This window comes from Alnus glutinosa, chromosome 14 (assembly GCF_958979055.1).
Source record: "Alnus glutinosa chromosome 14, dhAlnGlut1.1, whole genome shotgun sequence".
Lineage (NCBI taxonomy): Eukaryota > Viridiplantae > Streptophyta > Magnoliopsida > Fagales > Betulaceae > Alnus > Alnus glutinosa.
Genome location: NC_084899.1, coordinates 1,437,369 through 1,456,039, shown reverse-complemented (window position 1 = coordinate 1,456,039; position 18,671 = coordinate 1,437,369). Strand labels below are relative to the sequence as shown.

Below are 18,671 nucleotides of genomic sequence, written 5' to 3'. Positions count from 1 at the left end.
TTTTTTTAAAAAAAACTGGAGTATTACAACATAGGGCGCAGGGGGTGGTGCGACCACCCCCGACGCAATGGGGGGTGGCACAGGCCACCCCTAAAGTCCCTCAGGGGTGGCCGGAGACTACTTCGGGGGTGGTTGTGGCCACCCACCATTTTTCAAAAAAAAAAAAAAAAAATTGTTTTTGTTTTTTTTTTTAAAAAAAAATAATTTGAGTTTTTTTAATATATATAATGCATGAGTTATTTAGTAATTTTGATTGAATTCCAATTAAGGTGTATGAATTGTCACCTAACTAAAGATTATGAATAATCATGCCATTCTATTCTCTTTTATTTCTGTGAATAACTATTCATTTTTCTAATAAAATACTCAATCCGCAAACCAAACGAGATCGAAAAGATTGTTAAGACAACGCCTACTATTATATGTCAACCTACAACACCTTAATATATCTTATTATATTTTAATGATGATAAATTTTGAAATGTCATAATTTTATGCTTGGTTATTATTTTAAGATGGATTCTTTTCTAATTTCACACAACTATTTTGTATATATAAGTAAAAAAATAGAAAAATATATAATAGGGGGAGTAAAATAAATATAGGTAAATGCATAAAAGTTTCATGCAAAGTCTTGAGATTCCATGATGGCAATGCTGAAGACAGTTTCTCACCCTATACACTTCTAAAAATGCTTCTCACCTTCGCATTAAATTAAAATACATTTTCCAATGAAAAACACAAAATACTTACTCAAATACGTTAACAAACATAACGAATGATTCCGTGTTAATTTTGGGTGGGTCGATAACTAAGCATTTTTCTCAATTTATATCTCATTTTATATAAATAATTGTAGTCTTGTAAGTAGTCTTTCAAATATTCCCATCCCTATTCAAAAAATAATAATAAAAAAATATTCCCATCCAACATTAATATTCCATATATACCTCCTCCAAAATCATTTGATGTTTAATTGTTATGTAAAAATATGAAAGACTGATTTGAGGTCGAATTGAGAAGGGAAAAAGCCCAAAAGGTTAAAGAGTAGCCCTGGCCCAACCCACCCCAAAACCCACCACCAAGATACATTGAAAATGTCAAAGAACAAATGTATTGTCACATTTTTACGAGTTGCATGTGTTTGCTCCTCTTTTTCTTTTTAATATTAAACATAATAAAATTAATTAATTAAAAAAAAAAAAAAAAAAAAAGAAAGGAAAGCCTCCGACTAACACCTGATTTGTAATTCTCACACCAAACTTTAAAAAGTGACAATTAATTCTTTTAAACTATCCGGTACGTTATGTTAATTTGGACAAAAAAATTTCTTTTTTTTTTTAATTTTTTATATTATAGATATTTTAAGTCACGTATGGCTGTCATGATCTATTTTTCATCCAAGTTAACAGAAAAAAAAAAAAAAAAAATGCTTAAGGAGGGAATAAATTTGATATGTCAATTGTCACTTTGTCAAAATTTAGTGGATCGAGAGACTTGCAAAAAAAAAAAAAAAAGAAGGAGAAAGAAAAAGAAGATATTAGTTAAAGCTTATCCACGTACTCTTGCAAAGCATTATCACCTGATAAAACATCGATAGATAGATAGATAGATAAGAATCTCTTTTCGCATGACTTTGAATGATGAGATGTGGTGCTTAATTTGCTTCTTCTTATGCTCTTGCAAAAAGGATGCTTACTATCTGTCTGAGTAACGGCTGATCTTGTCCCCTTAACAACGACAGATTTGCTTTGTTTCAATGTATCATGTTTATGTTTCAATCAAGTTGTTCTTAGCAGATTTATAATTTCTGTACAATTAATTTTAACAATTTTTTTAAACTAATTATTAGATCTATTTTTTTTTACATGTAGGTTCTACATATTTAGTAGTTAATTTTTTTTAAAAAAAATTAAAAAAGTTGTTTTTTAATTTTTAAAAAAATAAAAATTAAAAACTAAAAACTAAAAGCTAAAATTTTATTTTTTTTTAAAAATATTGTGATGGACAGGAGGACGTAGTGCTTCTTTCTAGCATCGTCGTTGGGCACGATGCACGCCTATAGCTCGGCGAACTCGTCCCCACCTCTCTGAACAAGGACATATCTAATTTCCTATCCTTCGATGTTTATAATATTAATCTTTCGAAAGTTATGAATGAATCCAATTTGAATTTTGTTTTGTTACAAACGACGTGCAAGTCTATTATCGTTGTGGAAGACCTCAATCGATTTTTGACAGAGAAATCAACGGCCGTGAGCTTGTTCAATAATGTTAATATCTATTTTCCTCTCTGTGATTTTTTGGCATTCAAAATGTTAGCCAATAGCTAGCTGTAGCTCAAGACAAGCTTTTCTCTCGAGTAGAGGATATTTTTCATAGCGGGGCGAGCTTGAACTCGACCGAGATCAGCGAGCTGATGATTGCGAATCGGAATTCACCCAGCCGGGCTATAAAATCGATCATCACGGCATTACAAACGAACGGTGACCGAGGGGTGTCGGGAAGATCGGGTCGCAATTTGGAAATAACGCCACTCCAAACACCCATCTTTTTTAAAAAAATAAAATAATAAATAAAAATAAAAAAGATGAAATAAAAATTTTATTTTATTTATTATTAATTTTTTAATTGAAAAATGACACATGGCATGAGTATTATGGGGATATTTCATAAAAAATGGCATTTTTCAAAAGTTTTAGTAGTTTGAAAAATCAGAGTGTAAACTTTAATAATTTGAAGAGCCATCCAGAAAAAAATGATAGTTTAGGAGGATAAATTATATTTTTCCATCATTATTATTATAAGCATTAAAGAGAGACTCAAGTAGTCAACTCATGGAAATGTGAGTTATCTTGAATGAGTTGAAAAGATGTGGTTGAACCCAATGAATTAATTTTTTTGAACCCATTGTTCTCTTTTCTTCTTTTTATTTTCTCGTTTCAAAACAAAAACAATCCAAACGCAAAACATTCAAAAACTGTTCTAACTTTTATGTTACTTCCGAATGCATTTTCAAACAGAAACAACCCTTTAGAAAGCATTAACAAGTGAAGCGCCAGACGAGGTGGTCGTATATGAGCCACTTGCAACAAACGTTAGGAGATGGCCAATTCACCAACTATTGGATAATGGGTTGGATAGGCAGGTCTTAAGCCAACTTCTCCTATAAACTGGAAATATTAATGCATTTTGGTTGAGAAGGTGGGTAGGTGGAAGGTTGAGCGGTTAATATTTGGACCAAAAATATAATAGAATTACCAAAATGATATTTAACCCTAAAAAAAAGCTATAGTTTGAAACCATATCGGTTTTTTTCTCTATTTTTCTTTTCTTCTATGCCAAGTTAACACAGAAGGGCTCAAAAAAGACTACAGTCCATATTTAGTGTTTTTAGCTGTTTTTGTTTTCGCTTGTCGTTTTCATTGTCAAAACAATCCTCCAAACGCTAGCTACATACACTACAAAAAACTAGTATAGTTTCGCCACGTGGCTACAGTAACCGATACTGTAGCAATGTGGCGATTTCGCTATGTGGTAGATTACTCACGTCGCGATTTCGCCACATGGGTAATCACCATGTAGCGAAATGCTTCGAGTACGTAATTAGCCACGTGGATTTTATTAAAAAAAAATACTGATATTGGCGACCTAGGTCAGGGGTAGGTAGCTAAAAATCATAATTTTCGTTTTTATATGTATATATATGCATTTAGCCGTGTGGTTAAAAGCCACGTCTCTAAATAACCATGTATATAAAAATGCCACGTCTCTAAGTGACATTTAGTAACATCCTGATTAGCCACGCGAGACTCACTTGACCAACTGTAGGTGGCTAAAAGACGTGTTTTTTTGTAGCGGTAGTACATACCAAAATGAAACCAGATTTCTGTTTCAAAACAGCAACGAAACAGACGCTATCTAAATTTAACGAGAGGTTTAACCAAAATATATAATAGCATAAATTTAGCGAGAGAGAGAGAGAGAGAGAGAGAGGGCGGATTAGCATTCTTTCTATAGGGGATCGGGAAGAGAAATCACCATTTTAGACTTACCAATCGATCACCATGGCCAACGTAGACAAGCTTCACATAGGCTACATAGCAATGTTTCCATGGCTAGCTTATGGGCACATTATGCCATTTTTTGAGCTCTCCAACCACTTGGCTCAAAAGGGTCACAAGGTGTCCTTCATCTCCACCCCCAACAACATCCATCGCCTCCCAAAGCCGCCCCCATCTTTGTCACCATTGATAAGCTTCGTAGAGCTTCCTCTACCCCACATCGACGGCTTACCTCAAGCAGCCGAGTCCACCAGCGAGTTACCGAGTCACCAAGTCCCATACCTCAAAAAGGCCTATGACATGCTCCAGCTCCCTCTCACTCAGTTCCTTCACGACTCCGACATTACCTGGATCATCCACGACTTCGCTCCTCACTGGCTACCCCGAGTTGTGACTCAGCTCGGGCTCAGCTCGGTTTTCTTCAGCACATTCAACGCTACCATGCTCGCTTTCCTTGGTCCACCATCTGAGATGATCAACGGTCCCCGCGCAGCGTCCGGAAGACTATATGGTCCCACCCAAGTGGATAGATTTTCCATGTAATGTTGCTTATAAGCTCTATGAGTTGCTCAATCACCAGGTCTGCATGGACATGGACGTGCCTGATTTGACCCGTTTTGCCAAGGTTATTGAAGGTTGCAAATTTGTGACTCTGAGAAGCTGCAATGAGTTTGAACCTGAGTCACTCACTTTACTCCAAAAGCTTTATGGAAAACCGGTCGTGCCAGTTGGGTTGTTACCACCCGACGTGCAAGATGATGAAGAAGATCAGAGATGGGAGTCACTGAATGAATGGCTGAGCAAAAAGAGAGAAAACTCGGTGGTTTACATTGCGTTGGGTACGGAGGTGACTCTGAGTCAAGAATTAATGCACGAGTTAGCTCATGGGATAGAGAAATCCAGGTTACCTTTCATTTGGGTGGTCAAGAACGCGGGTCCGGATGTGATCCCATCGGGGTTTGAAGGGCTTGTTTGGCAAGTGACATTACAGAACAGAAAAGAACAGGATAGTGGGTTGTTAATTTTTGAAATTAGTAAAAAGTGATGATGTGATATAAAAAGTGAATAAGTTTTGTATTGTAGTGAATTTTTTTATTTGAATAGTAATAAAAAATATTGATGTGATATAAAAAAGTGAAAAAAGTGAGAATGTTTTTATGTTGATTAGTAGTGAAAAATATAAAAAAATGAGAAAAAAAGTACATGAACAGTACTGTAATGTATTGTTCATGGACAAACAAGGCCGAAACCTCGGTTTTGTTTAGACCGGTTGGGCACCTCAGCTTAGGATCTTGGGTCACTCGTCAGTCGAGGGTTTCTTGACCCATTGTGGGTGGAATTCAGTTATTGAGGCACTCGGGTTCGGTTGGGTCTTGATTTTGTTTTCGGGTGGCAGCTCGAATCAAGGCTTGACGACAAGGCTATTGCATGGGAAGCGGGAAGGGTTGGAAATACCCAGGGACAATCAAGATGGGTTGTTTTATGAGTGACTCGGTGGCCAAGTCGATTCGCCGAGTGATGGTGGATCACGAGGGGGAGGCACTAGTGGCGACCCAGGCTTGTAAAAATGGAGGGGCTAAATTGAAAACAAAAAATTTTGAGGGGGCAAAACTAAAAAAATTAAAAAAAATTAAGAGATAAATTTAAAATTTTTATTTTTTTATTTTTAGTAGAAAATTTTGAGGCTTGGGGGGTCAGGCCCCCCCCCCGGCCCCTATGTAGGTCCGCCCCTGGAAGGCACTAAGGGCTAACGCATGGGCCATGAAGGAAATATTTGGCAATGTGGACCTGAATAAAAGTACCTGGACGAGTTCACTCGGCTCCTTGAAACTGAGTCAGCTTCAACTCGGTCATATCGACGCGCTGTATGGTAATTGAGAGCTGCTACAGATACAAAGAGAAGCTTACCAACAAATTTACAAATTGACGTGGAGCTTTATATGAGGCTCCACGTCAGTTTAATGCAAAAATAGTCAAAAACAAAATTAAATGCATAGGACAAAAATACTTTCTCATTTCGGTTAAATTCAAACACCGCCAGTAATCGAACACACCGGCCAACCACGACCCCAACCAGCCTAGTGGAAGCCCGACCAGTAGATCCGGCCGGCGAGGACGAAGTAAGGGAACGGCAGCGGCAGGGGTGAGTTTCCGGCCTGATTTGGGTTCGGGAAGGACGGTCAGCCGGATATCTCTCTTTCTCTGTCGCCATCTAGTCGGGGGTTTGGGGTCTGGTCGCCGGATGTCTGAAGGACCGGCCGAGGTGACGAGATCGGCTCTCCATGAAACACTGCACAGTGCGCCGTGAGATCCAGCCGGATTTCTCTAATCCACGCCAGCCGAGCGTGGGTTTTCGGCCGGATCCGGTCAGAGATCCGGCCGGCCAGTGAGAGGGGAGAGAGAGTGTGTGCCGGAGAGAGGGGAGAGAGAGAGAGAGTGCCAAAGAGATTTTGGACCGGTGAAAGGAAGGATATTTCTGTCTTTGTGTAAAATGTCATGTCAGTTTGTAAACCTCTATTTGTAAAAGTTTAAATACCTCTAGCATTTTCTATGGTAATTAGCTATGGTCCTACCCCATTAGGGCTTTTGGTCCAAACGCATGCGTTTTCTTTGCCAGACAGCCCAACAAAATTGGACCATTTTCAACTTTTTAATGTTTTTATATGGCATTGTATTAATTGTACTGTAGTGATTATTAGGAAAGCATACCTTCTTTTCTGTGTATTTTTTTTTGTTAATTTGATTTTAATGTAATGTTATATTACGTTAGAAAAAGTAAAACGAGCATGATTTTAGGATTAAAAAAAAAGGTAAACCCAGCATGACAAAAATTGAACAGATTCTATATATTTTAAATGGAATGAATAATATGATTATAATTTAAAATTAATGTATCTAAAGGTATACATTATTTTAATGTACATTGAGGGGTTAAGCTGCTAAATAGACATTATAACTGTGTTATTATGACATGTGTTGACTTTTAATTGGATAACTATGTGGCATGAATGTTCAAAAATTATCGAAATGTATACGAAATGATCTATTTTATAAGAATTAAAACTTCAAGGAGTAAATTGATAAGTTTTAAACTTTAAGGAATGATTTAATAAAAAAGTCATATTTCAAAAACTTCTAGAACATTTTTTCCTTTAAAATTTTGATGGCTTAAGCGTTAATGAAAGAGTAATGTTACACGTCCTTATTGTGTTTTTTCTGTGTCAATTAAAAATAATGTGACTTTTAAAATTACTATTTAATTAAAATTCAGTAGTAATCTATTGAATTTTAAAAACCATATCATCTTAAGAACACAAAAAAGACAATAACATTACTCGTCACTGAAGTATAAGTTCAAAATAGTTACATGAATTTTTTTCCCTTGTTTTTTATTTTGTTTATCAAAATAATTGAATAAAGATATTGAGCTATGCAATTTGGGTAGTGCTCTTCCAAAATTATGAGCTTATATTTGTAAAAAATAAAAATATATATTTTTTATTTTCAAAATAAAAATATTTACACGCAAAAGAAAATACAAAATATACTTAAAAACATCAAAAATAGTTTCAACTTTTATTTTTAAGCAAAAAATATGAAAATATTAACAAACATTCCGTGACATTGCGAAGGCAGCCAAGAGCGACCTTTCAGATCTATCTGTTTAGCTTCAGAAGCTCCTCGAACTCTTTTTTTGTTTTGTTTTTTACAGCTCCACCTGGGCCTTTACAGTGGCGTTGACTCGGCGGCGATGACGTCAGTGGCAGTTGCCGTCAACGGCGGAGGAGGAGGCAAGGAAAGCCGACGCGCCGTTCTCTGGGCGGTGGAGAATCTCATGCCCGAAGCTGATCGCTTTATCTTAGTCCACGTCATGCCTAAAATCACTTCAATCCCAACTCCAAGTACTTTTTCTTTCTTTCTTTCTTTCTCCCTCTGACTCTGTTTGGTTGCCGAGAAAGTGTTGTGAAAAATGAAAACTTGGGGTTTTTTACTTCAACCGCAATGTGTTGAAAGATTCTAATGTTTTCTTATCGATTAGTTTTGTCAGGTTGATTAATTTCTATACTCAGCTGATTTTCTTGGATTAATTGTTAAGAAGGCTTTACTTGGCTGCGAAGAAAATGTGAGAAAAGAAGGGAAACTAGATTGGAAACTAGATATTTCAGTATTAGAGACCTGAGGAAATTAAAATGTGTACTATATCTATATCGCGCTAAATGTCACTACTTGACTTACTTCTTCTAAGGTGAATTTTCCAAGATGCTATATGGCTACTATTTTTAAATTAACCGAATTCCCCCGAGAAAAAGACAAATTAAGTAGGCAGTGGATCAGAATTCTCTAGGTTTTTTAGGATAACTCGATGGTGTAGTTCTTATAATCGGAACTTTTATTTTTAATTAAATGGTTTAGATTTATCATTACGGCATTTATCATAAGTGAAAGGTGTTAGAAATTGGACACTATAGGTGATCATAGGTCGAAAGGTGTTAGAAATTGGACAATGATTTTGATAACTCATAAGATGTGCTATGGTGAGTTAATTCAATGTTACCGCGTCGGGTTCATGTTTTCTACAGCGGGAGAGCGTATCCCCGTTGAAGAACTGGATGAGGATGTGGTAGCAATGTACGTGGAGGATGTGAAAGCAAACTTTGAAGAAATCTTTGTGCCATTTAAGAAATTATGCAAGACAAGTAAGGTGAGCTTGTCGTCTCTTCCAAGATAGGTTCTGTTTATGTTCAGCTTGTGAGGAAGCATGAATGTTATTGTGGAACTTACTGTAGATGGAAACTTTGCTGCTGGAAGATGATGATCCCGCTTCTGCACTTCTTAGATACATATCTGAATCAGGGATTAAGAGTTTGGTGTTGGGCTCCAGCTCCTCAAATTTCTTTAGGAGGTATGGTATCATTCTTGCTCGAAATATCATGCATTTTTTTTTCTTTCTTAAATGTTTATCATACTACTAATCTATATGGTTGGAAATATATCAATCTGTGATATCTAATAGTCGAAACAGTGTTGTTATGGCTATTTTCAACGAGGAATATCAGTGTTGTTGAGGACACCAAAGGGTGCAACCTAAGAACACCTGTAGTACTCAAGAGAAGACATCAGTGTCTAAAGAAACTATGTTAGTCTATTATTTATGCTGCTTCTTTGCTTGTAAGAGTGCATAATAATTTATCAGGAGGGTTTTAATCATGAGAGTTTATAAGGTTATGTGTAGTAGCACAAGTTGATTTGCAAGTTTTTGCTACGTAAACATATAACATATGGTAAGTATAACCTGATGAAGCCCTTCTTTGGCTATATCCATGGTATGATTGTGATGTTTGTAACTGTACTTCCCTCAACTTTCCTTATAGTTTTACTCTTCCCTTTTTTTTTCTTTTTTCTTTTTTTTCTTTCTTTCTTTTCTGTGCGCGCGTGTTTGGGGGGGGTGGGGGAATGGTTTTCATACTCATATTTTTTGGTGCTTCTTCTGAGATTTATCACAATTTCTTTTAGGAGGTTAAAGGGACCAGCGGTACCATCAACTGTTCTGAGATGTGCTACGGGCAGTTGTGATATTTATATTGTATCGAGAGACAAAACCGTCAAAAATCCAGCTGATTCCTCATCAGCTAGTGGTAGGTTGTAAGTGCATGCTATTTCAGGCAACAAATTTGTCATGTCTTTAATTGTTTTTCTGTTCCTCTTACAGAGACCAGTTCTAAGCGTGAAATGTATACTCAAAGAGTTTATAGAGAAGGTTCCAGTGACATTAGTGAACAAATGTCGAGGCTTCATTCTCCTTCTGTAACACCTGAAGTTCACTACAACTGCGGAGAATCATCAATATCACAGTTTAGTTACCTAAATTCTCTGGCATCAACACATATTGACTCCTTAACAAATGCCATTGTAGCTGAGGAAAGGAATCATCGCAACTTTAGAGATGATTTTGAAACTAGTACTATTAAGTGCTGCAATTCCTTATCTACAAAAATGGAGCAGGTAAAATATTTTTGAGAAATTTATAACACTAGCACATTCTTTTGTAGATTTTTTCTTTGTGCGAGTATAATATGAAGTACCTCTTATCAAAAATATGAAGTACCTTTTGTGCAGTTGGATGTGCAGACTGAAGAAGAACAGCTGCGACAAGAAATTCAAAATACCGTTGCCATGTACAAACGAGCGTGTGAAGAGCTGGTTCATGCTCAAAACAAAGTAAGAGTTTGATCTCTTAGCAAAATAATATTTATCAAATAATAATATGGTATGTGTTTTATCATTCTATGGTGTTCTGAAGATCTGTAGGTATAGAAGGTTTTAAAACTTAAAGAAAGAAAAAAGAAAGGGAAAATCAGTATTTTTTTAGGATTTCTTTTATGTATTAACCAGGTTTGTAATATATTTTAAAACCAAAGTAATATACTTGACATCCAAATTTTTTGCATATGTTAGCGACTTTGCTAATTTTGTAGTGAACCTCTACCATGGACCCTTTTACGACTGATTCTTCAATTTGCAGGTCGAGTTACTTTCTTCTGAATGCCTTGAAGAGGCTAGAAGAGTGAATGCCACCCTAGAAAGAGAAGAAACTTTGACGAAAATTGCTGCTGAAGAGAAAGCTAAGTATTTGGAAGCTATAAGGGAGGTTGAAGAGGAGAAACGCTTGCTGGCTAAAGAGTCTTATGAAAGGCAGATAGCTGAATGGAATGCCCTCAAAGAGTCCATAGAGAAACAGAGAATTGTTGATTCACTATTCTCCAATGACATGAGGTACAGAAGGTATACTAGAAATGAAATAGAGGTAGCAACAGAATTCTTCTCAGAAGGTAATGTGATTGGGGAAGGTGGATATGGGAAAGTTTACAAGTGCAGTCTTAATCACACCCCAGTAGCTGTTAAGGTTCTAAGCCATGACGCAACTGGCAAGAAAGAGGAGTTTCTGAAAGAGGTATCTTTCGCTTATAATCCATTTCAATTTTCAGTCACAGTTATGTTTCTAAACCAAGTTGACCTCTCCTGTCTGTCAACTATCATGGGTACTTTTTTGAAGTTCTTGAATATTTTTCAGAAATTCAAGTTTGCAAAAACTCACTGTGCTTAGGATCCTCTCTGATTTATTCCAAGTCAAATACCCTTAACAATGTCATGAATATCAGGGGAAGCTCCCACTTTGTCCTTTGAGCTCCCTAAAATTGTCTAAGCTATATTTGCTTGCAATAGGGGGAAAGAAGCAAAAGGAAATAAAGAAAGGGGTAGGGGAAGGAAAGGAATGGAATGCTAGTTTCCCCTTAGGAGTTGGAGTATGATTGTCTAGAGGAAATGGGGGAGAGGGGAGATTGTTTAGTGGGGACTACACCAATTAAACATTGCAACGTAGTATTTCTCTCCTCTTCCTTGCATTTGGGAGGAAGCAAAATGGTGGTCCAGGAGGGAGAGGGAATACCTTGATCTCCCTTCACTTCCCTCCCTTTTTACCCGACCAAACATAGGAAAACCCCTATGTTCCCTCCCTTTTCCATCCGCCCTTTTCCTTTCCCTCCCCTTTCCCCCCAGTGAAAAATGAAAATAGTGTAAAACTAAGTTGTTAGCTGAGATGGGTTCCGTCTCCATTTGAATCCTTTGTTGGCACACCCCCTCTTGTTCAGGCTCTTCTTCTTCTTATTTTTCAGTTTTCTTTCACGCCCCCTATTTTTGACCTTGTATCATACCGGGAATGCCATCAGTCAAACTGATTCTCAAATGACTTACTATTTAATCATAGAACTCTCAAATGACTCATGGCATTTTCCAATGAATACTTGATTGCAAATTACGTTGGTACTGAATGTCCTAAATCTTGGTTTGTTGCTGCAATTATGATGCAAGTTTTTCCTTCTGTTTTCTCCCAATTCTTTGCAGGTTGAAGTCCTAAGCCAGATACGCCATCCCAACGTGGTTTTGCTGCTTGGAGCCTGTCCTGAGAGTGGTTCCCTGGTCTATGAATATTTGGAAAATGGAAGTTTGGAGGATTATATTTTCCACAGAAATGGAAAACCACCACTTCCTTGGTTTGTTCGGTTCCGGACGGTTTTTGAAATAGGTTGCGGACTTGCATTTTTACATAACTCAAAGCCAGAGCCAATTGTTCATCGAGATCTAAAACCAGGTAATATCTTGTTAGACAGAAATTATGTGAGCAAAATTGGGGATGTTGGGCTTGCGAAACTACTCAACGATGTTGTGCCTGACGACATCACAGAATTCAGAGACTCAATCATTGCTGGTACATTCTGCTACATGGACCCAGAGTATCTGAGAACAGGCACCATCCGACCCAAATCAGATTTATATGCTTTTGCAGTCATGACCCTCCAGTTGTTAACAGCTCGCCCACCAAATCGGCTTCTATCAATTGTTGAAAAAGCCATTGCAAACGGCTCCTTTCCTGACATTCTAGATAAGTCGATAAGAGATTGGCCGTTGGCTGAAACCGAGGAATTAGCTCACATTGCTCTCAAGTGTTCGGAACCCAGATGCAGGGATAGACCTGATCTTGATACCGAAGTTCTGCCAGTCCTCAAAAGACTTACTGAAGTTGCAAATGCAAGTTTGAAAGTAGAAGGCGATGATATTTATGCACCAAACCATTACTTCTGTCCAATCCTACAGGTAAAAGTTGATCTTTATTATATAGGTTTCGATTCATAAACTTCGTTATGTGAGCATGCATGCATCTCATGTATTGCTTTCCTCCATGCATAATGCAGGAAATCATGTATGACCCACACATTGCTGCTGATGGTTTTACGTACGAGTATGAAGCAATCGAGGCATGGCTCAAGAAACATAATGTATCACCAGTGACAAAGCTTAGTCTCCACCATCTTACGTTAACTCCAAACCACACATTACGTTCTGTCATTCAGGAGTGGAGGTCACGTGTGACATTTTCACGTGCCTAGATTACAAGAGTTGATTGAATTCTTCTGGTTACCATTTACCTTCTCTTAATGTTTTGTGAAACAAATTACAAGATAATGATGGTAATGTAAGTCTGTCCCACCTCGGAAATATGTTTATATGTTCTGCCAAACAAGCTGGTTCAACTCATATAATCGCTCCCATTACTCCGTATATAGCAATTTCAACACCAATGACTTAGAAAACCATAGTAGTTTACATTTTTAAGTTCTTCAATTATCTGTACATGTAGTTTTGGATGATATTACAAGCTCCTGCTGCATGTGTTTAGAGATTTCAGTCATTCCACTTGAGTAAATTCTAGAGCATTTGCATCTGGATCTCGTGTAAAGATTGCTGGCCTCCCAGAACGGCTAAGTGTGTAGGGAATACCTGCAAAACATAGCGAACAAGCATTCTTTAAATACCTTCAAACTTTTAGCACTGATTGGTCAGCCAAAGGGAAAGCTGGATGGGTAGGAGCTGCAGGGAATTCCAAGAGATTCTAAATGGAAATGGGTTAAGGGTTCTCCCTTGACATTGGAGTGGCAACAGGCATAGCAGCTGAACTATGGGGGGTTTAAGGGAGGGTCTTTCATTGGCATTGGATCTTGGAATCTGACAACTCTTAAGTTGAAGTAGATGCCCAAGCAATCCTAACCTTAATCGAAAGTAACCCCTCTGAGACTGATACTCCTTTTTTAAAAAAATAAAAATAAAATTGACGTGGAAACTTCACCAAGGCAGGGCCCCTCAGACAAACTCTTGGGGACTAAACTCTGGATACGCGACCTTACCCGTCAAAACTATGTATCAGGTAATCCAAGAAAACTCCTAGTGCGAAATCAAACTTAGAATGTTTGAGTCTACTACTCAAACCAAGCCCGCCCTTTAACCACTAAAACGGATACTCATAATACAGCTCTATAATATCTGATTGAGATACCTCGTCAGCAGAATTCCTTCTGCCTCAGTCACCACTAGCAGAGAGTTAACTTTTGTGCTGATCTGTTAAACAAGGAGGGGTGCAACCAAGCGTCATCTTTTGGTTTTTGTGACCCCCTCCCTTTTGTAATATCTCAGCTTAAATGATGCATGGGCTTGCCTTCAAAGCCCGTATCTTTTGTACTTGACTTTTGTCTCAAATAAAATATCCATTTCACCAAAAAAAATAAAAAAAATACTCTAATATATGCTGACATTGTTTTACTAGGAAAACTGAAAAACTTGAGAAAAGTAAAATTTACCAGCTTTATCAAGGATTGCTTTCAGCTTAGAAACATCCCTAATTGCAATACAAGTATGACGATCTCGGCCCCCATGTTCAGGTCGTCCGGTTAAGGGGTCAGGATTGGTTAGCTCCATCAGATGAATCATCTCAGAACCCACCCACAACCAAGCGCCTCTGTAAGGGAGCTTATCATCTGGCCTTGCCTCATTTATGTCAAGACCTAATTTACAATTGGAAATAAATAAACCCTTGTCAAAATTTTCTTCTCCTCTAAAACAGAGCATATCAAGCAAACATTAGCATGGGAAAGTAACATAACATAACATACCCAGAATATTCTGATAGAACTCAAGCGACCTTTCAAGGTTTTCACAGAGAATTCCAACATGGTGAACACTCACAACTCCATAATCTGAATCAATAACAGCCAAAAGATAAACAAATCATCCTTTTCCTGGATAGAGGGGAAAAGGAAATAATGTATATTTACAATCAAAGTGAATATGGGGCTAGGGATGACAATTCATGTTTACGTGTCGGATTCTTATCGTGTCAATGCATTGAGTATAATTAGACTATATAAGTCAACCTTAATCTGACTAATTTAATTAAACGGATTAGACCCTTTAACCTTAACCTGTTAATTTTATGTCAAAGTTCGTGAGTCGTATAAAAAATTATCCAGGTTCACACAGCAAACAACTTAGCCTTTTCTTTTTCTTATCATCTCTTTGAGTTTCTCAGTCGGTACATTTTGCTACAGACGATGAGATGATGAAATAGCAGAAGTGGAATATGAAAAGAAGAATTACCACCTTTATCATTGGAACTAACTGACTCTTTCTCGAGTACGTCTCCTTCAACAGCCATCTTAGCTTTTGTCACCAATCTAAGCCCATGCAATCTACCATTCCTCACACTAGTCTGGTTACTTTTGTGTGGTATGTTTATAGGTATGATGACACCGACACGATTCACCTGCAATGGAAGTGGGAGGAAGTTCTCAAAGTCATCAAAAGTAACCAAATTTTTTTTTGATATTTTTCAGTGAAATATCAACAGCAAACAGAAGGCCAATTTGACTCAGAAAATGAGACTGCTAAAATTCCCAGCAAGAACCCTAACCCCAAAAATAAAATCCAATTCTGGAACTCCAGAACTATCCACCAAGAAACAAAACCCAGATGAGTTGGAGGCTCTCTGGCTTTACCAGATGGGTTTTCTCTATTTAAAAAATTGAGCTCTACCCTTAATCGGCCAAATATAAAGCAAGTAAATAATCAATTTGCTGCAAATTAAAACCCCATAAAGAGGAAGACTTGGTGCTTTGAGACTTTCAGTCAGTGAAAATGACGAAATTACCTTGTGTTGCAGAGGAGCAGTGGGTGGTGTACTGAGAAGGGAAGCCATGGAAGAGCAGCAGCTCATCTGGGTTTTCTCTATTAGTTTTTTTTTTTTTTTTGGCGTGACACCCAAAAGCCAATAATTACTTACCACTCCTTCCTGTTTCCTGGCTCACAATTTTCGCCCAGAAATAATTTCTCAATAAATAAATAAATTGTTCTTGGCTCAGAATATTTAATATTTATTTATTATCAACAAATACTCCAATGTAGTCTTGGGTGATTCTTTAAAATGTAATAAAAAATGGTGGAAAACATGTCAAAAATACTAAAAATAATGAGCTGAGGGGGGCATCACCAATATAAAAAATTAAAATTAAAATAATAATAATAAAAAAAAAAAAAAAAAAAAAAAAGAAAAAAGAAAAAGGATAATGCCTGTACATCATATATGGAAGAAAACTGAGGAATCATCTAAACCACAATATCCATCAACAGCTGTCGACTTAAGAGAATGCAGTTTTTCTCATCGACTTCTGAGATTGGGAAATATCACAACAAAAATCACAGCTGTCAGACATAAGAGATTGCAGTTTTCTCATTGACTTTTGAGATTGGGAAATATCACAACATCGTAATTAGTAATTAATCACTTCTAACATTTTTTTATTTTTTATTTTGGTGAATTGAGTAAAAGAAAACTCTAAATGGTTGACCCTTGATTTTTGTATTGCTTTCATCATTGATTTAGTTTGATTATAGAGAATAATTTTAAAAAATAACAAATTTAATTCTTAAATTTTCACGTGATTCTAACTTAGTCTTTGAATCTATAATTTTGACAATTAGATTCTTCGTTTTTTTTTTCCCTCTGTTTAAATAGGTTATTCCATCAACCTATCATCTAATTAATTAACAGTGTGCCATGTGACCATGTCAGATAATATATCATATGCTAATTCTACGTAGCATGTGATACATTTTTTTTTAATTACAAAAATATATTTGATAAACAAAATTTATAAATAATAAAACAAAATGTGAAAGAGAGAGGTCATCCCTAATTGGGGACCGCCCCTCACATCGAGGGGTCGCCACCCCTTGCCAAATGAGGGGTGGTTGGTTGCGTCTCTCTCTCTTAATATATATATATTAATTAGAGTATATATGTAATTTAAGACCAATGTGTGAAATGATACATGTGGTTAGCACATAATGTGTCAAACGAGAGATATATGACATCAATTAATTCGTATGACATGACGCACTGTTAATTTGTTGGATAATAAGTTGACAGAGAAATGTACTTAAAATTAAAGAAAAATTTAAGGACTTTAACTGTTAAAATTAAAAATTTATGTACTAATTTGAAATAAGGCGAAAACTTAAAAGATTAAATTTAATTTTTCTAAAAATAATAATAATAATAATAAATAACAATCATCCTATCATTGTATTTATAATAATTGTGATATGTATGTTTGATATATTGCCAAACATGATTAGGAGGGGGTCGCAATCAAAACTTCAATAAACGCGGGAGTCAAAAGGTTGACATTGCTTGGTGTGCTACACGCGGAAGATTCTAACCTTTCTTTTTGTTAGTCTAGTATAATGAAGGGCTTCTAGAAATCTATTAAGGATCCAGTTACTTGTAGTTAGGGGTATTTTTGTCTAAAAAAAATATGAAAAAGACAAAAATGTCCCTACATTTATAACTAACTAAATACTTTCCAGTCCTGTTGAACGGAGAGGATCCCTTTCCTCTAGAAGTTAGTAGTGTTTAATGCGCACAAAGTGTACACACTTGTGTCCGGCAATTTTTTATTTTATTTTATTTAATTATAATGGAGTCGAAGAAGCTGATTGCATGCCAAATTTTCAATTGAGAAAACTTGTAGAGGAGTAATGCTATAAGAATGACTCGTGTTCTTATTGAGTCGTCTCAAGATTAATGTGGTTTTTAAAATTATCATTATATCAAAATTTAATTGTGATCTATTACATATCTAATGGTGATTTTAAAAGTCACGTTAATTTTGGCATAAATAACTCGGTTTGAAACTTGAGACACGTGTTCAGTTGTTTAAGGTTGTGTGGGATGTTAGGGTTTGATGCACTGTTTGGGGTTTAAGGAGAGTTATAATTTTTTTTAAAAAAATGGGTAAAACCTAACTAGTAAACATAATAGAATGCAAACGAACATGTAATGCAAGTTAAAAGTTAAAGGCAAGGAATTTAGCAAAGGTTTCTTGCTAAAGTACCTAGCCAGTGGTGAGTAGTTTTTCATCCAAATTTGAATCACAACTAATCAAAATAAGTTATGTATGTAAATTCTATTAGCCTGTTCAAAATTTTATAAAATTCGAACAACCTAATTATAGGGAATTTAAATCACATCTCTTATGTGAAGTTAACTTCCAATTTCATGTAGCTTGATTGTTCTTGAAAAATTGTTAAGATCTAAGTCAATCTAATGTCATGGTCGTGCTCACTAGTGGAATTAATTAATGAAAAGAAAGTCAATAGTTGTTCCATCGTGTGAACAAGAAAAAACATTATAGGAAAAACTTTTAAAGGCTTCTATTGCAAATAATTTGTCTTTGGGGAATTTCTGGCCAACAAAAGTTGTTAGCAGCCTAGTACTATTGAAAGAGCCTTGTTACACAGGGGACACTCATCCGTCCCCTGTGAGTCTCTTTTTAAATAGGTGCTGGGACGGATGAGTGTTCCCTACGAAGCATTTCCCCTATTAAAATAACCTCTTTTTAATTTTTATAAAATCACGTGATGGTTTAGATTTAATTTTAAGTGTTCTATGCATTTAAGGCAAATATAATTTATAAATGTTTGAGAAATTATTGTCTGAATGAATATATTTTTTATTTATTTTTTAGAGAATGATTCTCACATATATTGTTTTTTTTTTTTTTTTTTTTTTTATAGATACATATATTGTTTTAGATATGTATATTCCCCCTTGCTCTTCACTTCTGGAGGCTCTTTCCCTCTTCCTTCCTTTGTTCACCGTCCAAAACGAAACTTCTCGACAGCCGTCCACTTTTTGCCAACGTGTTAAGATAACCCAGCG

General features: G+C 36.3%; 2 protein-coding genes and 1 pseudogene across 2 annotated transcripts; 2 read left to right on the top strand and 1 right to left on the bottom strand.

Moving 5' to 3' along the window:
• Nucleotides 1-4,105: 4,105 nt before the first annotated feature.
• On the top strand, nucleotides 4,106-7,804 carry LOC133857460 (UDP-glycosyltransferase 91C1-like; annotated as a pseudogene).
• LOC133857029 (U-box domain-containing protein 34-like) lies at nucleotides 7,679-13,212 on the top strand. The gene is made up of 9 exons (XM_062292126.1): nucleotides 7,679-7,965; nucleotides 8,644-8,765; nucleotides 8,851-8,966; nucleotides 9,578-9,699; nucleotides 9,774-10,066; nucleotides 10,181-10,282; nucleotides 10,587-11,015; nucleotides 11,966-12,715; nucleotides 12,814-13,212. The coding sequence occupies exons 1-9, from the start codon at nucleotides 7,815-7,817 to the stop codon at nucleotides 13,006-13,008; spliced, it is 2,280 nt and encodes a 759-aa protein (XP_062148110.1). The 5' UTR covers nucleotides 7,679-7,814; the 3' UTR covers nucleotides 13,009-13,212.
• Nucleotides 13,183-15,767, bottom strand: LOC133857031 (glyoxylase I 4). Its single transcript, XM_062292128.1, has 5 exons — nucleotides 15,600-15,767; nucleotides 15,053-15,215; nucleotides 14,566-14,649; nucleotides 14,254-14,457; nucleotides 13,183-13,399 (listed from the first exon to the last, which is right to left on the bottom strand). Exons 1-5 carry the CDS (start codon nucleotides 15,663-15,665, stop codon nucleotides 13,308-13,310), a joined length of 609 nt encoding a protein of 202 aa, XP_062148112.1. The 5' UTR covers nucleotides 15,666-15,767; the 3' UTR covers nucleotides 13,183-13,307.
• Nucleotides 15,768-18,671: the final 2,904 nt, after the last annotated feature.